This window comes from Heptranchias perlo, chromosome 7 (assembly GCF_035084215.1).
Source record: "Heptranchias perlo isolate sHepPer1 chromosome 7, sHepPer1.hap1, whole genome shotgun sequence".
Classification (NCBI taxonomy): Eukaryota; Metazoa; Chordata; class Chondrichthyes; order Hexanchiformes; family Hexanchidae; genus Heptranchias; species Heptranchias perlo.
Genome location: NC_090331.1, coordinates 81,978,491 through 82,001,924, shown reverse-complemented (window position 1 = coordinate 82,001,924; position 23,434 = coordinate 81,978,491). Strand labels below are relative to the sequence as shown.

The window sequence follows — 23,434 nt, the reverse complement described above, 5'->3', positions numbered from 1 at the left end:
TCCCCGTAACACACACACAGACCCACTCCCCGTAACACCACACACAGACCCACTCCCCGTAACACCACACACAGACCCACTCCCCGTAACACACACACAGACCCACTCCCCGTAACACCACACACAGACCCACTCCCCGTAACACCACACACAGACCCACTCCCCGTAACACCACACACAGACCCACTCCCCGTAACACCACACACAGACCCACTCCCCGTAACACACACAGACCCACTCCCCGTAACACACACACAGACCCACTCCCCGTAACACACACAGACCCATCCCCCGTAACACACACACACACAGACCCACTCCCCGTAACACCACACACAGACCCACTCCCCGTAACACACACACAGACCCACTCCCCGTAACACCACACACAGACCCACTCCCCGTAACACCACACACAGACCCACTCCCCGTAACACCACACACAGACCCACTCCCCGTAACACACACAGACCCACTCCCCGTAACACACACACAGACCCACTCCCCGTAACACACACACAGACCCACTCCCCGTAACACACACACAGACCCACTCCCCGTAACACACACACAGACCCACTCCCCGTAACACACACAGACCCACTCCCCGTAACACCACACACAGACCCACTCCCCGTAACACACACACAGACCCACTCCCCGTAACACACACACAGACCCACTCCCCGTAACACACACACAGACCCACTCCCCGTAACACACACACAGACCCACTCCCCGTAACACACACAGACCCACTCCCCGTAACACCACACACAGACCCATCCCCCGTAACACACACACAGACCCACTCCCCGTAACACACACACAGACCCACTCCCCGTAACACACACACAGACCCATCCCCCGTAACACACACACAGACCCATCCCCCGTAACACACACACAGACCCACTCCCCGTAACACACACACACAGACCCACTCCCCGTAACACACACACAGACCCACTCCCCGTAACACACACAGACCCACTCCCCGTAACACACACACAGACCCACTCCCCGTAACACACACAGACCCATCCCCCGTAACACACACACAGACCCACTCCCCGTAACACACACACAGACCCACTCCCCGTAACACCACACACAGACCCACTCCCCGTAACACACACAGACCCACTCCCCGTAACACACACAGACCCACTCCCCGTAACACACACACAGACCCACTCCCCGTAACACACACACAGACCCACTCCCCGTAACACACACAGACCCACTCCCCGTAACACACACAGACCCACTCCCCGTAACACACACAGACCCACTCCCCGTAACACACACAGACCCACTCCCCGTAACACACACACAGACCCACTCCCCGTAACACACACACAGACCCACTCCCCGTAACACCACACACAGACCCACTCCCCGTAACACCACACACAGACCCACTCCCCGTAACACCACACACAGACCCACTCCCCGTAACACACACAGACCCACTCCCCGTAACACACACAGACCCACTCCCCGTAACACACACAGACCCACTCCCCGTAACACACACAGACCCACTCCCCGTAACACACACACACAGACCCACTCCCCGTAACACACACAGACCCACTCCCCGTAACACACACACAGACCCACTCCCCGTAACACACACACAGACCCACTCCCCGTAACACACACAGACCCACTCCCCGTAACACACACACAGACCCACTCCCCGTAACACACACACAGACCCACTCCCCGTAACACACACACAGACCCACTCCCCGTAACACCACACACAGACCCACTCCCCGTAACACCACACACAGACCCACTCCCCGTAACACCACACACACACAGACCCATCTCCGTATCACACACAGACCCATCTCCGTATCACACACAGACCCATCTCCGTATCACACACAGACCCATCTCCGTATCACACACAGACCCATCTCCGTATCACACACAGACCCATCTCCGTATCACACACAGACCCATCTCCGTATCACACACAGACCCATCTCCGTATCACACACAGACCCATCTCCGTATCACACACAGACTCATCTCCGTATCACACCACACACAGACCCATCCCTGTAACATCACACACAGACCTATGCAGAAGGAGCCTGTGATTTGCAATCTTTGGTGATGTGCAAGGAACGGAACGTATCCCATTACCACACGGACTGACGCACCTTGTCACGCTGGTGATGCTCCGCAGCTTCAATATTCAGGGGATCATCAAAATTGAGAAGATCCTGTGGCAGAGGAAGAGAGGAATGTTCAAAGCTAGCAGCTCTTTAAGGTCATTTATCTGACCTAAACTAAAACTTCCATTGGACAGCGCTCTAATGACAGCGCTCTCATAGCAGGGAGTTTCTGTCACAGTGATGCAACACTGAACCAAGCAGAGTCGGAGGGTGCTTTGTTCCATCCCTGCTCTGTGCTGTGTTAGCTGCTCTCAGCCAGAGCACCAATAGGGGCTATAATTAGCCCTTGTGCCCTCAGTTATAGAGGGAATCTCACCCAGGGTTGATGATCACTGCTGGAAAGTACATAGGAGCACATTTGGTTGAAGACGGGAACAGGCTGGGCTGTGCTGTCACCATTGGTCCACTTAGCTGGCCCATACTCACTGTCTGGGATCACACGTCAAGATTGGTCCTGAGTGTGACGTACCAGATGGTGCCTGGTGCTCGTGGAACCACATCCCAGCAACGTATCCCAGCCAGAGTCAGCAGCTTCCGGAGAGGAAGGAGAGAACCGGAAAAATAAAAAATTCCCACCCCAACCCTTCGATTAGATTCCACCTTGTACCTCACTCCTGGGTATCTGTTGTTCTATATATAAACCACCCAAACCCCTCGATTAGATTCCAGCCAGCAACTCACTCCCGGATATCGGTTATTCTATATATAAACCACCCAAACCCCTCGATTAGATTCCAGGCTGCAACTCACTCCTGGGTATCGGTTATTCTACATATAAACCCCTCGAAACCCTTGATTGGACTCCTGCCTGTAACTCACTCCCGGATATTAGTTGTGTCACAGACGGGCATTTTTGTGAATGAAATCTTTTAATTGGTTTTAGTGGGGAGCTTAGAATCTGATATTGTTGATTCAGTGACAATATGTTTCATGCTAGTTGTCACTGAATGGGTTAATGGTGCATAAGAACATAAGAAATAGGAGCAGGGGTAGGCCATACAGCCCCTCGAGCCTCTCTGGCATTCAATCAGATCATGGCTGATCTTCGACCTCAACTGCACTTTCCTGCCCGATCCCCATATCCCGTGATTCCCCCAGAATCCAGAAATCTATCTATCACAGCCTTGGAAATATTCATCGACTGAGCATCCACAGCACTCTGGGGTAGAGAATTCCAAAGATTCACCACCCTCAGTGAAGAAATTCCTCCTCATCTCAGTTTTAAATGGCCGACCCCTTATCCTGCAACTATGCCCTGTAGTTCTAGACTCTCCAGCCTGGGGAAACAACCTCTCAGCATCTACCCTGTCAAGCCCCCTCAGAATCTTATATGTTTCAATGAGATCACCTCTCATTCTTCTAAACTCCAGAGAGTACAGGCCCATTCAAATCAACCTCTCCCCATAGGGCAACCCTCTCATCCCAGAAATTAATCTAGTGAACCTTCGTTGCACTACCTCTAAGGCAAGTGTATCCTTCCTTAGATAAGGAAACCAAACTACATGCAGTACACCAGGTGAGGTCTCACCAAAGCCCTGTACAATTGTAGTAAGACTTCCTTACTCTTGTACTCCAACCCGTTTGCAATAAAGGCCAACATTCCATTTGCTTTCCTAATTGCTTGCTGTACTTGCATGTTAACTTTTTGTGTTTCACCTTCGAGGACACCCAAATCTCTCTGAACACCAACATTTAATAGTTTCTCACCATTTAAAAAATATTCTGTTTTTCTACTCTTCCTACCAAAGTGAATAACCTCACATTTCCCCACATCATACGCCATCTGCCACCTTCTTGCCCACTCACTTAACCTGTCTACATTCCTTTGCATATTCTTTGTGTCCTCCTCACAGCTTACTTTCCCACCTAGCTTTGTATCGTCAGCAAACGTAGATGAAGGGACCAAACGTATCTAAGTCATTGATATAGATTGTAAATAGCTGAGGCCCAAGCACCGATCCTTGTGCCACCCCACTAGTTACAGCCTGGCAACCTGAAAATGACCCATTTATCCCTACTTTGTTTTCTGTCCGTTAACCAATCCTCTATCCATGCTAATATGTTACCCCCAACCCCATGAGCCCTTACCTTGTGTAACAACCTTTTATGTGCGCCATTTGAAAATCCAAATATACTACATCCACTGGTTCCCCTTTATCTACCCTCCTAGTTACATCCTCAAAAAACTAATAAATTTGTCAATACGATTTCCCTTTCATAAAACCATGTTGACTCTGCCTAATCATTTTATGATGTTCTGTGATGTTAGCATTAGGGTACCATGACCCTAACCCTGTTACCAAAAATTTGATAAAAAGGGAGAAAATAGAATATGAAAGTAAACTAGCAAGAAATATAAAAACAGATTGTAAAAGCTTCTGCAATTATGTAAAAAGAGAGTAGCAAAAGTAAACATTGGTCTTTTAGAAGCTGAGAAAATAGAAATTATAATGGGGAATCAGGAAATGGTAGATGCGTTAAACAAATATTTTGTATCTGTCTTCACTGTAGAAGACACAAAAAACATACCAAAAATAGTGGGGAACCAAGGGGCTAATGAGAGAGAGGAATTTAAAGTAATTAATATCAGTAGAGAAAAAGCAAGAGAAACTAATGGGACTAAAAGCTGATAAATCCCCTGGACCTGATGGCCTATATCCGAGGAATCTAAAAGAGGTGACTACAGAGATAGTGGACGCATTGGTTATGATCTTCCAAAATTCCCTAGATTCTAGAACGGTGCCAGTGGATTGGAAGGTAGCAAATGTAACCCCGCTATTTAAGAAAGGAGAGAGAGGGAAAACAGAGAACTATAGCCTGTTAGCCTGACATCAGTCATCCGGAAATGCTGGAATCCATTATTAAGGAAGTGGTAACAGGGCACTTAGAAAATCATAATATGATAAGGCAGAGTCAACATGGTTTTATGAAAGGGAAATCGTGTTTGACAAATTTATTAGTTTTTTGAAGATGTAACTAGCAGGGTAGATAAGGAGGAACCAGTGGATGTCGTTTATTTGGATTTTCAAAAGGCTTTCGATAAGGTGCCACATAAAAGATAAGAGCTCATGTGGTCGGGGGTAACATATTAGCATGGATAGAGGATTGGTTAACAGACTGGAAACAGGCAGTAGGTATAAACGGGTAATTTTCAGATTGGCAGGCTGTAACTAGTGGGGTGCCGCAAGGATCAGTGCTTGGGCCTCAGCTATTTACAATATATATTAATGACTTAGATGAAGGGACCGAGTGTAATGTATCCAAGTTTGCTGACGATACAAAGCTAGGTGGGAAAGTAAGCAAAAAATCTGCAAAGGGATATATAGATAGGTTGAGTGAATGGGCAAGAAGGTGGCAGATGGAATATAATGTGGGGAAATGTGAGGTTATTCATTTGAGTTGGGAAGAACAGAAAAACAGAATATTTTTTAAATGGGGAGAAACTATTAAATGTTGGTGTTCAGAAAGATTTGGGCGTCCTCGAAGGTGAAACACAAAAAGTTAACATGCAAGCACAACAAGCAATTAGGAAAGCAAATGGAATGTTGGCCTTTATTGCAAGGGGGTTGGAGTACAAGAGTGAGGAAGTCTTACTACAATTGTACAGGGCTTTGGTGAGACCTTGCCTGGAGTACAGTGTACAGTTTTGGTCTCCTTATCTAAGGAAGGATATACTTGCCTTAGAAGCGATGCAGCGAAGGTTCACTAGATTGATTCCTGGGATGAGAGGGTTGTCCTATGGGGCGAGGTTGAGTAGAATGGGCCTATACTCTCTGGAGTTTAGATGAGAGGTGATCTCATTGAAACATATAAGATTCTTAGAGGGCTTGACAGGGTAGATGCTGAGAGGTTGTTTCCCATAGCTGGAGAGTCTAGAACTAGGGGGCATAGTCGCAAGATAAGGGGTCGGCCATTTAAAACTGAGATGAGGAGGAATTTCTTCACTCAGAGGTTGTGAATCTTTGGAATTCGCTACCCCAGAGGGCTGTGGATGCTGAGCCGTTGAATATATTCAAGGCTGAGATTGTTAGATTTCTGGACTCCAGGGGAATCAAGGGATATAGGGATCGGGCAAGAAAATGGAGTTGAGGTCGAAGATCAGCCATGATCTTATTGAATGGCGGAGCAGGCTTGAGGGGCCGTATGGCCTACTCCTGTTCCTATTTCTTATGTTACCACTTCCTTAATAATGGATTCCAACATTTTCCCGACGACTGATGTCAGGCTAACTGGTCTGTAGTTCCGTTTCCTCTCCCCCTCATTTCTTGAATAGCGGGAATGGCACAGGAGGAATCACTAACTGCTCTATTCAACTCACATTTACACCACACATGAATGATCCAAAGCAGACCATATTCTTGTTTCAAACTTTGCTTTGACTACATCATTTTGGTCATCATTGATACTTACAGTAAATAAGGAATTCAATCCCCAGACCACATCCTGTAAGGAAAAATATAGGAGGTGAAATACATTATGAACTAACAGTGCATAAAGCTAGAAGAGGACAGGACAAAGCTAACGTGGTCCTTAAGTGAACAGTTCTGCAGCTCTCTGAACATCTCATTAGTTGCTCCTTTTTATTTTTACCCCCCCGTATCTCACCAAGAGACGTGCCCACTGCCCCGCATCCCGCCGAGAGACGTGCCCACTGCCCCGTACCTCGCCGAGAGACGTGCCCACTGCCCCGTGCCTCGCCGAGAGACGTGCCCACTGCCCCGTGCCTCGCCGAGAGACGTGCCCACTGCCCCGTGCCTCGCCGAGAGACGTGCCCACTGCCCCGTGCCTCGCCGAGAGACGTGCCCACTGCCCCGCGCCTCGCCGAGAGACGTGCCCACTGCCCCGTGCCTCGCCGAGAGACGTGCCCACAGCCCCGCATCCCGCCGAGAGACGTGCCCACTGCCCCGTGCCTCGCCGAGAGACGTGCCCACTGCCCCGCATCCCGCCGAGAGACGTGCCCACTGCCCCGTACCTCACCGAGAGACGTGCCCACTGCCTCGCCGAGAGACGTGCCCCGTGCCTCGCCGAGAGACGTGCCCACTGCCCCGTGCCTCGCCGAGAGACGTGCCCACTGCCTCGCCGAGAGACGTGCCCACTGCCCCGTACCTCACCGAGAGACGTGCCCACTGCCTCGCCGAGAGACGTGCCCACTGCCCCGTGCCTCGCCGAGAGACGTGCCCACTGCCCCGTGCCTCGCCGAGACGTGCCCACTGCCCCGTACCTCGCCGAGAGACGTGCCCACTGCCCCGTACCTCGCCGAGAGACGTGCCCACTGCCCACAGTATCTCACCGAGAGACGTGTCCATTCCCCCTGTATCTCGCCGAGAGATGCGTCCACCGCCCACAGTATCTCACTGGGAGACGTGTCCATTCCCCCTGTATCTCGCCGAGAGACGTGCCCACCGCCCACAGTATCTCACCGAGAGACGTGCCCACCGCCCACAGTATCTCACCGAGAGACGTGCCCACTGCCCACAGTATCTCACTGAGAGACGTGCCTACCGCCCACAGTATCTCACCGGGAGACATGTCCACCGCCCACAGTATCTCACTGGGAGACGCGTCCACCGCCCACAGTATCTCACTGGGAGACGCGTCCACCGCCCACAGTATCTCACCGAGAGACGTGCCCACCGCCCACAGTATCTCACTGGGAGACATGTCCACCGCCCACAGTATCTCACTGGGAGACGCGTCCACCGCCCACAGTATCTCACTGGGAGACGCGTCCACCGCCCACAGTATCTCACTGGGAGACATGTCCACTGCCCACAGTATCTCACTGGGAGACGCGTCCACCGCCCACAGTATCTCACTGGGAGACGCGTCCACCGCCCACAGTATCTCACTGGGAGACATGTCCACCGCCCACAGTATCTCACTGGGAGACATGTCCACCGCCCACAGTATCTCACCGGGAGACATGTCCACTGCCCACAGTATCTCACCGGGAGACATGTCCACCGCCCACAGTATCTCACTGGGAGACATGTCCACCGCCCACAGTATCTCACTGGGAGACATGTCCACCACCCACAGTATCTCAATGGGAGACGCGTCCACCGCCCACAGTATCTCACTGGGAGACATGTCCACCGCCCACAGTATCTCACTGGGAGACGCGTCCACCGCCCACAGTATCTCACTGGGAGACGCGTCCACCGCCCACAGTATCTCACTGGGAGACATGTCCACTGCCCACAGTATCTCACTGGGAGACATGTCCACTGCCCACAGTATCTCATTGAGAGACGTGTCCATTCCCTCAGTATCAACAGCAACACCTTGCTTTAATATAGCCCCTAAACGTAGTAAAACGTCCCAAGGCACTTCACAGGAGCGTTATGAAACAAAATTTGACACTGAGCCACATATACAGATATTAGGACAGGTGACCAAAAGCTTGGTCAAAGAAGTAGGTTTGAAGGAGTGTCTTAAAGGAGAAGAGAGAGGTAGAGTGGCGGAGAGGAATAGGGAGGGAAATCCAGAGCTACATTACCCAAGTATGTGTCCATTACAATCAATACTCTGTCACCACAGTGACCACTACAGTCTGCGACTATTATAGTTTGTACATCGGTAATTTTTCACCTGAATCCAGTTACACTAGAAAATGTGAGCATGCAGTACACAACAGAAAGTATGAACATGCAGTACAAGTGAACCAACTAGTTGTAATCAGAACAAATCGGAGATCTTCAAACTTGCCCCTCCATATCCCTGTAATGTCATCCATCTCTACAACTCCCCCAACCCCTCCGTTCCTCCAACCCTAGTCTCTCGTACGCCCCTCCCTGATTTCACCACACGAAAGGCAGCTGTGCCTTCAGCCGCCTAGGCCCCACGCTCTGAAATTCCCTCCTTAAGCCCTTCTGCTTCTCTACCTCTCTCTCCCCTTCTTAAAACTCACCTCTTTGATCACCCCTCTTAATACCTCCTTCATTGACTCGGCGTCCAGTTTTGTCTGATTACGTTTCTAAGAAGCACCATATGATATTTTTCTACATTAAAGGTGCTATATAAATTCAAGTTATTGTTGCTGCCAACAGTGAATTTCTGTTTATACTCAGGGCAACTTTATGTTTCTTTTTCTATTGCACATCACTTGTGTCAGCCATGGCAAGGGCAGCTGGTGCTCTGGGCAAAACGGAGAGAGAAACCAATTACAAAAGAAAGTTGGGTGTTCAGTCTTTTTGTTTGTTCAAGCATTTGATGGATTATCTGAGACAGGTTAGTTGTGTTCTGAAACTGGCTCATCTTCCTTGCCCAAGGACACTGAGATCATCTGACACGGTGTGGACCATGGATCGAACCGGGGACATTCCGGCAGTTTAGCTCATGATCTGATGATAGGATGTGCATGAGTGATTCACACAACTGTTTCTCCTCATTCTTGGTAAGCATCTTGACTATGGAGAAGAATTAACACTTACTCTGCTGCACACCACACATCGCAAAGCAGTCTGTTCAACAATCAGTGGGACCAGCAGTTAGAAACAAATTCAACCTTAATTACTGGGAGAGGGGGGGGGGGGGGGGGGGGGAGGAGGGGAGGGAGAGAGGAAGAGAGAGGGCGAGGGGGTGCGGATAAGACAGAGAGAGGAAGAATATGAGAGGGGACAGAGGCCGGGCAAGAAAGAGAGGGCAGGCGAGAGAGAGGAGAGAGAGTGGGAGTTGGCGAGCGAGAGGGCGGGAGTTGGCGAGCGAGAGGGCGGGAGTTGGCGAGCGAGAGGGCGGGAGTTGGCGAGCGAGAGGGCGGGAGTTGGCGAGCGAGAGGGCGGGAGTTGGCGAGCGAGAGGGCGGGAGTTGGCGAGCGAGAGGGCGGGAGTTGGCGAGCGAGAGGGCGGGAGTTGGCGAGCGAGAGGGCGGGAGTTGGCGAGCGAGAGGGCGGGAGTTGGCGAGCGAGAGGGCGGGAGTTGGCGAGCGAGAGGGCGGGAGTTGGCGAGCGAGAGGGCGGGAGTTGGCGAGCGAGAGGGCGGGAGTTGGCGAGCGAGAGGGCGGGAGTTGGCGAGCGAGAGGGCGGGAGTTGGCGAGCGAGAGGGCGGGAGTTGGCGAGCGAGAGGGCGGGAGTTGGCGAGCGAGAGGGCGGGAGTTGGCGAGCGAGAGGGCGGGAGTTGGCGAGCGAGAGGGCGGGAGTTGGCGAGCGAGAGGGCGGGAGTTGGCGAGCGAGAGGGCGGGAGTTGGCGAGCGAGAGGGCGGGAGTTGACGAGCAAGAGAGCAGGGAGGGATGAGAGAAAGGTGAGAATCAGAGGTGCACACAGATTGTGGTTTAAAATGTTGCTGTAGCTCAGACGTGCCAGGTGAAGTGAAATGTGTGTTAGAAAGTTAATGGTTTGTGAAGCATGAACAAATTCACTCATCTGGGTGGAGCAGGGCAAGCAGTACTTGTGGTTTTGGATGGGATTTCTCAGCCCCAGGGCACTCTAGAACTTGGCATCTCTCTTGACTGTAAAACCAACCTTTAAAATGGGCTTACAGGCAAAGAGTGTGTATGTCAAAAACAGTAATGCGTTTCTGGTAACTTAACTGACTGCCAGCAATCGAAGGGTTAACACGCTGCACACACATATCTATACATCATGCCTCCTGAACATGATTCAGCCCCAGCACACACCTCCCTACACTATTTGTAGAAACACTGCAAACACAACCAGTAAGCAATGAAGAAATCATTAATTTCTGCCCAAACAAATTACACTGGCTTAGGGAAAGCATTGAAAAAAAAAATCTATATAACATATACATTATTCACGACAACTTATAATATTATACACAATAACCTCTCTCATATACTTCACCAAGTACCACTTATAAACTGTCTGCACGATTACATTGTCACGAAGTGCCACTTATACAGTGTGTACACCGTGTGTGTACACTGATAGACTCTCACTGAGAGCCACTTATACAGTGTGTACACTGACAGACCCTCACTGAGTGCCACCTGTACAGTGTGTACACGGACAAAGGCCAAGGAGATCATGGTCTGGTTGGAGGAGAGCTGGCACGCCTCCCCTGACAATAGCTATCATGAGGTCCTTGGAACAACTCGGAACTGTCCCCACCGCTTATAGTGGGCGCATTCGTGCGAACGTGATCTGCCCACTATACGTGACGTATAACAGCCATCGTGTGCGTGTATGCGCTGAACATTCCTATCGGTGCAATTAATCATCAAAAAGTTAAAGTTCAGTGCAATGTATTGTAGTCATTCTCCCTAAAATACCTTGTTCTAAAATAATGTAATCCCCAAGCTAGAAATTATGTCAGCTGAACTTATCCAGAGCTGGTTTTGACTTTAATAAAACTTGTGAACAGGGTGACTAGAAAAGAAAATCATTTGTCACAGGAAGTTTGGAGCGCCCTTAACCTGCAGTGCTGACATCAATCATTGGCTTCCTTTCCAATAAAACACTGGCCCTGGCTGTTTCTGCCCGAAATAAATGGAGCACTAAAGACACTATAACCAGCAACTTGGAAATTGATGTTAATGGTTTTCACTTTTAGGCTGATATAAGCGTTGGCCCGTTTTAAACGTAGACTTTTTAAGTGGTGGGACTGTATTGAGCAAACTATTATTTGAATGGAGAAATACTACAAAATGCTGTGGTACAGAGGGATCTGGGTGACCTTGTACATGAAACACAAAAAGTCAACATACAGGTGCAGCAGGTAATCCGGAAGGCAAACGGAATATTGGTCTTTATTTCTAGGGGGATGGAGTATAAAAGCAGGGAAGTCATGCTACAACTATACAGGGTGCTGGTGAGACCAGTTCTGGTGTCCTTATTTCAGGAAGGACATACTTGCATTGGAAGCAGTTCAGAGAAAGTTCACGAAGTTGATTCCGGGTATGGAGGGAAGGGTTGTCTTATGAGGAAAGATTGAACAGGTTGGGTCTATACTCATTGGAGTTTAGAAAAGTGGGAGGAGATCTTATTGAAACATACAAGATTCTGAGGGGACTCGATAGGGTAGATGCTGAGAGGATGTTACCCTTCATGGGGGAATCTAAAACTAGGGGGCATAGTCTCAGAATAACGGGTTGCCCGTTTAAGACGGAAATGAGGAGGAATTTCTTCTCCCAGAGGGTCGTGGATCTTTGGAATTCTTTACCCCAAAAAGCTGTGGCGGCTGAGTCATTGAATACATTCGAGGCTGAGTTAGACAGATTTTTGATCAGCAAGGGAGTCAAAGGATATGGGGAAAGGGCAGGAAAGTGGAGTTGAGGTAGAAATCAGATCAGCCATGATCTCATTCAATGGCGGAGCAGGCCTACTCCTGCTCCTATCTCTTATGGTCTTACAATCCGAATCTTGAAGTCTCGTTTCAGGTGTCTCAACAAATCTGGAGGAGCCTGCAATACAGTCCAGCACTGGCGTCAGGAATAAATGTAGCCAGCGTGCTGCATAACTGTGCAATTCAAAAATAGTTAGTTCTTCCCGATGGGATGAGGACGTTGAGGCAGGAACAGGTCTATCGTCATTGGATCAAGGGGAAGCTGCCCAGGAGGGAGATGAATTGGTTCAAGAAGATCCATTGCCTGCAGCTCGAGAGACACGCTAAATTTTGTCAATAAATCTAACTCATGGAATACATTTGAGACTGTGAGCCTCTGGGTGAGCCCATTCTATTGCCTGATAATGAATACTATTCTCCAAGGCTGCTCAACCTTTTCCTTTTGGGAAGAATTTCTTCCCTTACAGTACAACCGTTAGCAGCAGATATCCATGTTCTGGAGCTAAAAACACACTAAGAAATGTCCATGGTACTTTCTTTATAATATAAACACAAACTACCACTGCTTCTTACCACCGTGACTACCTCTCATGCCTAAATTGTTACTAATCCATGCTCCTAACTTCTTACTTCTATGCAGTGCACATAGTGACCGGAGATTGAGGGGCGAACGGCTGGGACATTATTGCTGGAACCTTTAAGGACTGAGGTAACCCTTGTTTCTGTGAAACTGACCTCCTTGAAGGTCCTGCTTCCAACTGCATCACTCTTGTGTTTGCCAGTTCTCCCGGTTTGGGGTAGATACTTGATTCCTAGCAGTACTGAAAAGGGGGAAGATGGGGTTTAGCAGTGTTGGGAATGGTCCTGGGGTCTCATAGAACCAGAGGGGTTGGTCCCGAGTCTGACAGTACTGGGGTTGGAGGCCTCATATCTGTCATCACTGGTTTGTAAGTATCTAAGAATCCTCTGCAAATATTGAATTTGGTGATTTATGACCGTTTGCTAGATAATATGTGAATACTTTTCCTTCGATAAATAAAGGCCACAGCTGCATAAATAAATATATGGATTTTACTCTGCCTTTCTGGAACAGTAAATAAAGGCATGGCTGCTTTAATAACATTTATGTTTAGTTTTAACCTGCATGGGTTGAAAAGAGTGGATCTTGCAACCAGGGTGGTCTGTGAACAGTCAGTTTCACCATCAGCCAAAAATATATCCAAATAGTTAACTCTATCAGCTTAATATGCAAAACATTCTGCACAGCTACCGAAATTTTCAAGTAACCACTGTTTCCCTCACCCCACTTCAACTGGATAAACAAATCTTATGCAAATGGGAATTTGCTTTTTAAATTGTAAATGTGAACAATAGGTCACAGTCTGTCTTCCTCCCATTCCCCTTTTGTCTATGTCTCTCTCAGCTTAGCACACTTTCTGATGTAAAAAATCAAGTAAATAACTTTTATTTAACAGTTTAGTTGAAAACCGATTCAAATTAATCATCCAGTTTGTGTTCAAATAATCAAAAACAGATAATCTGAGGGATGAATGTTGGCCCCAGAGAACTCACACACGCCACAGGGTTTTTACGTCTACCTGAAGAGGCAGATGGGGCCTCAGTTCAACGTCTCATTTGAAGGACGGCCACTCCAATAGTGTAGCACCCCCTGAACTATCAGCCTAGAAGATGGGACTCAAATAATCGAGTGGGGCTTGAACCCACAACCTTCTGACTCAGGTGAAAGTACTACCAACTCAGCCAAGCTGAGGACGTCCGGGTGTGTTGGCTTTGTGTATCTTTGGGAGGCAGTAGAAGTCTCCCACGCGGGGAGTACGTGGGATGAGAGCACGTAGGATGCTTTGACGGTCTGGATCGAAGGTCTTGATCAGTTTGTTGAGCTGGTGGGACGTCCTATCGTATCAGGCAACGGAACCCTGTGTGAGAACCTCTCTGGATACGTCGAGGACATCCTGAAACCCATCGTACAGGGAACCCCCAGCTTCTGTCGCGACACTACAGACTTCCTACAAAAACTCAGCACCCACGGACCAGTTGAACCAGGAACACTTCTCACCACGATGGACGTCTCGGCACTCTACACCAGTATCCCCCACGATGACGGCATCGCTGCAACAGCCTCAGTACTCAACACCAACAACAGCCAATCTCCAGACGCCATCCTACAACTCATCCGCTTCATCCTGGATCACAATGTCTTCACCTTCGATAACCAGTTCTTTACCCAAACACACGGAACAGCCATGGGGACCCAATTCGCACCCCAATACGCCAACATTTTCATGCACAAGCTCGAGCAGGACTTCTTCACTGCACAGGATCTCCAACCAACGCTATACACCAGACACATCGACAACATTTTCTTCCTATGGACCCACGGCGAAGAATCACTGAAGAGACTACACGATAACATCAACAAGTTCCATCCCACCATCAAACTCACCATGGACTACTCCTCAGAATCGGTTTCTTTCTTGGACACACAAATCTCCATCAAAGACGGGCACCTCAGCACCTCACTTTACCGCAAGCCCACGGACAACCTCACGATGCTCCACTTTTCCAGCTTCCACCCCAACCACGTCAAAATGGCCATCCCCTATGGACAGGCCCTGCGAATACACAGGATCTGCTCAGACGAGGAGGAACACGATGGACACCTACAGACGCTGAAAGACGCCCTCGTAAGAACGGGATATGATGCTCGACTTGTCGATCGACATTTCCGACGGGCCATAGCGAAGAATCGCATAGACCTCCTCAGAAGACAAACACGGGACGCAACCAACAGAGTACCCTTCGTCGTCCAGTACTTCCCCAGAGCGGAGAAACTACACCATGTTCTCCGCAGCCTTCAACATGTCATCGATGACGACGAACACCTCGCTAAGGCCATCCCCACGCCTCCACTACTCGCCTTCAAACAGCCACCCAACCTCAAACAGACCATCGTTCGCAGCAAATTACCCAGCTTTCAGGAGAACAGCGTCCACAACACCACACAACCCTGCCATGGCAACCTCTGCAAGACATGCCAGATCATCGACACGGATACCACCATCACACGAGAGGACACCACCCACCAGGTACATGGTTCATACTCCTGCGACTCGGCCAACGTTGTCTACATCATACGTTGCAGGAAAGGATGCCCCGGAGCATGGTACATTGGCGAGACCATGCAGACACTGCGACAACGGATGAACGGACACCGCGCAACAATCGCCAGACAGGAGGGTTCCCTCCCAGTCAGGGAACACTTTAGCAGTCAAGGACATTCAGCCACCGATCTTCGGGTCAGCGTTCTCCAAGGCGGCCTTCGAGACACACGACAACGCAAAATCGTCGAGCAGAAGTTGATAGCCAAGTTCCGCACCCATGAGGACGGCCTCAACCGGGATCTTGGGTTCATGTCACGCTACACGTAACCCCACCAGCAAAAAGGGAAAAAAAAAGTTATGTGTTTTAATATTCTCTCTCTCTCTCTGCCATTTGGGTCTCTTTCTTTCTGTCTGTGTAATTGACACAATGTATAGCCAGTGTACTGGGACGTGCTGTTCTCCGTGACTGGCCTGTTCGAACAACAACGACACCTTTTGATTGGTGTGATGCTGTCCCAGCCTAATATAAGATATGCGATTTGAGAACCTTCCACTCATTCACCTGACGAAGGGGATAATCTCCGAAAGCTTGTGATTTTAAAATAAAATTGTTGGACTATAACCTGGTGTTGTAAGATTCCTTACATTTGTCCACCCCAGTCCATCACCGGCATCTCCACATCTTTGCTCTTTAAAGGTGCCGACTGAACTGCTGAGCATTCTCAGCATTTTCTAGGTGATTTTTAAAATTAAAAATCTCAAAAGATCTTATTTTGTGTTGATATTATTGCTGCAAGTTAAAGTTTAAACACAGAACTTTACTGAATTGAAATTTGTTCACCCAATACTTGTCAATCAGGCTTTACAAAAAGGACTGGGAGCAGGGCGGGGAAGGGTAGGAGATTTACCTATCGAAAGGAAACAAAAACTTTGGGAGGTGAGGAAGCTTTTAGAAAAAATAATCCGGGACAAAATTAACAGTCACTTGGACAAGTGTAGATTAATTGAGGAAAGCTAGCACGGATTTGTTAAAGGCCAATTGTGTTTAACTAACCTGATTAAGTTTTTCGATGAGGTAACAGAGAGGGTTGATGAGGACAATGCAGTTGATGTTGTGTATATGGACTTCCAAAAGGTGTTTGATAAAATGCCACATAATAGGCTTGTCAGCAAAGTTGAAGCCCATGGAATAAAAGGGGCAGTGGCAGCATGGATACGAAATTGGCTAAGTGACAGGAAACAGAGAAGTGGTGAACGGTTGTTTCTCGGACTGGAGGGAGGTGTACATTGGTGTTCCCCAGGAGCAGAGGCGGTTGAGAGGAGATTTGATAGAGGTATTCAAAATTATGAGGCCCACTGGTTTTCTTGATATATATTAATGACTTATGGTGTACAGGGCACAATTTCATAATTTGCAGATGATACAAAACTTGGAAGTGTAGTTAACAGTGAGGAGGACAGTGATAGACTTCAAGAGGACATAGACGGGCTGGTGGAATGGACGGACACATGGCAGAAGAAATTTAACACAGAGAAGTGCGAAGTGATACATTTTGGTAGAAAGAATGAGGAGAGGCAATATAAACTAAAGGGCACAATTCTAAACGAAGTGCAGGAACAGAGACACCTGGGTGTATACGTGCACAGGTTGATGAAGGTGGCAGGGCAGGTTGAGAAAGCGGTTAAAAAAGCATACGCGATCCTGGGCTTTAAAAATAGAGGCATAGAGTACAAAAGCAAGGAGGTTATGATGAACCTTTATAAAACACTGGTTCGGCCAAACTGGAGTATTGTGTCCAGTTCTGGGCACTGCACTTTAGGAAGTATGTGAAGGTCTTGGAGAGGGTACAGAAGAGATTTACTAGAATGATTCCAGGGATGAGGGACTTCAATTACATGGATAGACTGGAGAAGTTGGGATTGTTCTCCTTGGAGCAGAGACTGTTGAGAGGAGATTTGATAGAGGTATTCAAAATCATGAGGGGTCTAGACAGAGTAGATAGAGAGAAACTGTTCCCATTGGCGGAAGGGTCGAAAACCAGAGGACACAGATTTATGGTGATTGGCAAAAGAACCAAAGGTGACATGAAGAAAAACTTTTTTACGCAGTGAGTGGTTATGATCTGGAATGCACTGCCTGAAAGGGTGATGCACGCAGATTCAATTCAAAAGGGAATTGGATAAATACTTGAAAGAAAAAAATGTGCAGGGCTACGGGGAAAGGGCGGGGGAATGGGACTAGCTGGATTGTCTTGCAGAGAGCCAGCACGGACTTGACGGGCCGAATGGCCTCCTTCTGTGCTGTAATCATTCTTTGATTGCGAGAACGTTATTGGGCAATTGGATCCACTCTGTCACACTGCTGACTGTACACTGGGAGTTACCCTCAAATGGCTCAATGCTAAATGCACCATGTGGTGTTGTACTGAACTTATAAAACCAAGAGAAATTGGCAAGGGCGGGGGGGAAGGCTGAGTGCAGCAACTGGCTTTTGAACTGGCCAAATGCTAAGGTGATGAGGCTGGGGAAGGGATATAAATGGGGGAATATAAACCAAAAGATTAGCCCAAGGGGTGGGGGGGTTGGTCTGGAAAGTACTGGTATGTGGCTCACTGATGTCAGCAGCATAATGAAGGGCAGCTGTAAGGAAACTAACCGAATCTTGGGATGTACAGTCATGGGGACAGCACAAATCCCAGGAGATGTCTGGAGAATGCCTGGTAAAGCCACACCTGGAGTACAGGGTACAATTCTGGGCACTGTTCTGCCATTCAATGAGATCATGGCTGATCCGTGACCTAACTCCATGTATCCGCCGTAGCCCCATATTCCTTAATATCTTTGGTTAACAAAAATCTATCAATCTCACATTTAAAATTAACAGCTGAGCTAGCATTAACTGCCATTTGTGGAAGAGTTTTCCAAACTTCTACCACCCTTTGCGTGTAGAAGTGTTGCCTAACTTCACTCCTGAAATCGGTTTCTTTCTTGGACACACGAATCTCCATCAAAGACGGGCGCCTCAGCACCTCACTCTACCGCAAGCCCACGGACAACCTCACGATGCTCCACTTTTCCAGCTTCCACCCTAACCACGTCAAAGAGGCCATCCCCTATGGACAGGCCCTACGAATACTCAGGATCTGCTCAGATGAGGAGGAACGCGATGGACACCTACAGACGCTGAAAGACGCCCTCGTAAGAACGGGATATGACGATCGACTCGTCGATCGACAGTTCCGACGGGCCACAGCGAAGAATCGCATAGACCTCCTCAGAAGACAAACACGGGACGCAACCAACAGAGTACTCTTCGTCATCCAGTACTTCCCCGGAGCGGAGAAACTACGCCATGTTCTCTGCAGCCTTCAACATGTCATCGATGACGACGAACACCTAGCTAAGGCCATCCCCACACCTCCACTACTCACCTTCAAACAGCCACCCAACCTCAAACAGACCATCGTTCGCAGCAAATTACCCAGCTTTCAGGAGAACAGCGTCCACGACACCACACAACCCTGCCACGGCAACCTCTGCAAGACATGCCAGATCATCGACACGGATACCACCATCATACGAGAGGACACCACCCACCAGGTACATGGTTCATACTCCTGTGACTCGGCCAACGTTGTCTACCTCATACGTTGCAGGAAAGGATGCCCCGGAGCATGGTACATTGGCGAGACCATGCAGACACTGCGACAACAGATAAACGGACACCGCGCAACAATCGCCAGACAGGAGGGTTCCCTCCCAGTCGAGGAACACTTCAGCAGTCAAGGACATTCAGCCACCGATCTTCGGGTAAGCGTTCTCCAAGGCGGCCTTCGAGACACACGACAACGCAAAATCGTCGAGCAGAAATTGATAGCCAAGTTCCGCACCCATGAGGACGGCCTCAACCGGGATCTTGGGTTCATGTCACGCTACACGTAACCCCACCAGCGAAAAAAAGTTATCTGTTTTTAATACAACTGGTCATTCTCTCTCTTTCTCTTCCTTTCGGATGTTTCTCTCTCTCTCTCTGTCTGTCTTTGGGTTCTGACCTTTTGTATATTCAGTAGTCCTGTATGTAATGTCTCCCTGTCTGAACACTATTCGACTCCTTTGATTGCCTTGACAACGGGCAGTTGGAAAGATTATCTGTAATCACCAGGCATTGTTCTCTGACTATATATATGCGGTACCCTTTCATGGAATCCCACACTTACCTGACGAAGGAGAAAGCCTCCGAAAGCTTGTGATTTTCAAATAAAACTGTTGGACTATAACCTGGTGTTGTAAGATTCCTTACATTCATTCCTGAAAGACCTGGCTCTAATTTTTAGGCTATGTCCCCCAGTCCTAGACTCCCCAACCAGCGGAAATAGTTTCTCTCTATCTACCCTATCAGTTTCCCTTAATATTTTGAAAACTTTGATCAAATCACCCCTTAATCTTCTAAATTCCAGGGAATACAACCCTAGTTTGTGTAATCGCTCCTCGTAATTTAACCCTTGGAATTCAAATATCGTTCTAGTAAATCTACGCTGCACTCCCTCCAAGGCCAATATATCCTTCCTAAGGTGCGGAGCCCAGAACTGAACACACTACTCCAGGTGTGGTCTAACCAGGGGCTTTGTATAGCCGGAGCAAAACTTCTACCCCCTTGTATTCTAGTCCTCTAGATCTAGAGGCCAGCATTCCATTAGCCTTTTTGATTATTTTCTGTACCTGTCCATGACATTTTAATGATCTATGTGCATGGACCCCATAGTCTCTTTGGACCTCTACAGTTTTGAGCTTTTCACCATTTAGAAAGTACTCTGATCTATCCTTTTTAGGTCCAAAGTGGATGACCTCACACTTGCCTACATTGAAATCCATTTGCCACAGTTTTGCCCATTCACTTAATCTATTAATATCGCTCTGTAATTTTATGCTTCCATCTACACTGCTTACAATGCTGTCTATCTTTGTGTCATCGGCAAATTTGGATATGCGGCTCTCTATCCCGTCATCTAAGTCATTAATTAATAGTGAATATTTGAGGCCCCAACACAGATCCCTGTGGGACACCACTGGTCACATCCTGCCAATTTGAGTATCTGCCCATTATCATTACTCTCTGCCGCCTGCGCTCAGCCAATTTCCTAACCAGGTCAATAATTTGCCCTCAATTCCATGAGCTTCAACTTTAGCTAAAAGTCTCTTATGAGGGACTTTATGGAAGTCCATATAAACAACATCCATAGACATTCCCCTGTCCACTACTTTAGTTACCTCTTCAAAAAATCCAATCAGGTTCATCAGGCATGACCTACCCTTTACAAATCCATGCTGGATCTCTCTGATCAGCTGAAAATTTTCAAGGTGCTCAGTCACTCTATCCTTAATTATAGACTCTAGTAATTTCTCTAGTAAGGAGTACTGGGTATAATTCTGAGCACTGGTACGGCCACACCTGGAGTACTGGATACAATTCCGGGCATTGGGACAACAACACCTGGAGTACTGGGTACAATTCCCGACATTGGTGTAGCCACACCTGGAGTACTGGGTACATCCAAACCCTTTGATTAGACTCCAGCCTGTAACTCACTCCCAAGTACTTTATTCTATAAACCACCCGAGTCCCACGATTGGATTCCAGCCTGTAAGTCACTCCCAACATTTCCTCTTAGCAGGTTCTGTTTGCTGGAGGTTGATATCAGGGTGGAAAGTGATGGACACCAGTGTTGGACAATACAATCGTGATTTGAAGAACAATGAGATTTTATTTTATACAGTGCCTCAGGTTAATATCACACTCTTATCGATCTCAGCCAATGTCCAAAGTACCAGGAAGGATCCCTTTCTGATGCTGCATTTCCAGATCAGCCAACAGTGCTGCGTTATCATCAGTAAAACGCTTGATAAAGTGCCACATAATAGACATGTTAGCAAAATTGAAGTCCATGGGATTAAAGGGGCAGTGACAGCATTGGTCTGAAATTGGCTAAGAGAGTAGTTGTAAACTGTTGTTTTTCAGACTGGAGGGAAGCATACAGTAGTGTCCCTCAGGGGTTGGTATTAGGACCACTGCTCTTTTAGATATATATCAATGACCTGGACTCGGGTATACAGGGCATAATTTCAAAGACTGCAGATGACACAAAACTCAGAAATGTAGTAAACAGTGAGGAGGACGGTAACAGACTTCAGAAGGACATAGGCAGACTAGTGAAACGGACAGACACATGGCAGATGCAATTTAACGCAGAGAAGTGTGAAGTGATTCATTTTGGTAGGAAGAATGAGGAGAGGCAATATAAACTAAATGATACAATTTTGAAGGGGGTGGAGGAACAGAGACACCTGGGGGTGTATGTATACAAGTCTTTGAAAGTGGCAGGACAAGATGAGAAGGCTGTTATAAAGGCTGTTATACATGATCCTTGGCTTTATAAATAGAGGCATTGAGTACTAAAGCAAGGAAGTTACGCTAAACCTTTATAAAACACTGATTAGGCCACAGTTGGAGCTTTGTATCCAATTCTGGGCATCACACTTTAGGAAGGATGTCAAAGCCTTAGAGAGATGCAGAGGAGATTTACTAGAATTGTACCAGGGATGAGTGACTTCATTTACATGAAGAAACTAGAGAAACTGGGTTTGTTCTCCTTAGGGCAGAGAGGTTAAGGGGAGATTTGATAGAGGTGTTCAAAATCATAAAGGGTTTTGATAGAGTAAATAAGGAGAAACTGTTTCCACTGGCAGAAGGGACGGCAACCAGAGGACACAGATTTAAGGTAATTGGCAAAAGAACCAGAGGCGAGATGACAGAATTTTTTTTTTTTTTTTTTACACAGTGTGTCGTTATGATCTGGAATGCACTGCCTGAAAGGGTGGTGGAAGCAGCATGGAAGGAGGCCATTCGTCCCATCGAGTCTACGACGGCTCTATGCAAGAGCAATCCAGCTAGTCCCACTCCCCCGGCCTTTCCCCCTAGCCCTGCAAGCTTCTTCCTTTCAAGTACTTATCCAGTTCCTTTTTGAAGGCCATGATTGAATCTGCCTCCACCACCCCCTTCGGCAGTGCATTCCAGATCCTAACCACTCGCTGTGTAAAAAAGTTTATCCTCGTCACCTTTGGTTCTTTTGCCAATCATCTTAAATCTATGTCTTCTGGTCCATGGCCTTTCCGCTAATGGGAACAGTTTCTCTCTATCTACTCGGTCTAGACCCTTCACGATTTTGAATACCTCTATCAAATCTCCTCGCAACCGTCTCTGTTCCAAGGAGAACAGTTCCAGCTTCTCCAGTCTATCCACGTAACTGAAGTCCCTCATCCCTGGAATCATTCTAGTAAGTCTCTTCTGCACCCTCTCTAAAGCCTTCACATCTTTCCTGAAGTGCGGTAACCAGAACTGGACACAATATTCCAGTTGTGGCCGAACAAGTGTTTTATAAAGGTTCATCATGACTTCCATACTCTTCTACTCTATGCCTCTATTTATAAAGCCCAGGATCCCGTATGCTTTTTTAACCGCTTTCTCAACCTGCCCTGCCACCTTCAACGATTTGTGCACATATACCCCCAAGATCTCTCTGTTCCTGTACCCCTTTTAGAGTTGTGCCCTCTAGTTTATATTGCCTCTCCTCGTTCTTCTTACCAAAATGTATCACTTTGCATTTTTCTAAGTTAAATTTCATCTGCCTATGCCACCAGCCTGTCTATATCCTCTTGAAGTCTATCACTATCCTCCTCATTGTTTACTAACCTTCCAAGTTATATATCATCTTCAAATTTTGAAATTGTGCCCTGTACATCCAAGCCATTAATATATATCAAGAAAAGCAATGGTTCCAGCACTGACCCCTGGGGTTAATCACTGTACACCTGCCTCCAGTC

At 47.9% G+C, this 23,434-nt stretch overlaps 1 protein-coding gene across 5 annotated transcripts in view; it reads right to left on the bottom strand.

Annotated features, from left to right (window-relative positions):
* Nucleotides 1–2,084: 2,084 nt before the first annotated feature.
* Nucleotides 2,085–23,434, bottom strand: part of ube2f (ubiquitin-conjugating enzyme E2F (putative)) — a 176,666-nt gene continuing 155,316 nt past the window's right edge. For 2 of the 5 annotated variants that reach the window (XM_067987985.1, XM_067987981.1), the window contains 2 exons: nt 6,606–6,638; nt 2,089–2,243 (listed from right to left, as the gene is read on the bottom strand). In XM_067987985.1, the coding sequence (XP_067844086.1) occupies nt 2,160–2,243; nt 6,606–6,638 (117 nt within the window). In that variant the 3' untranslated portion in view covers nt 2,089–2,159. Of the gene's footprint in view, nt 2,244–6,605; nt 6,639–23,434 lie in introns of all 5 variants that reach the window. The other 3 variants (XM_067987982.1, XM_067987983.1, XM_067987980.1) reach the window with 3 other exon arrangements.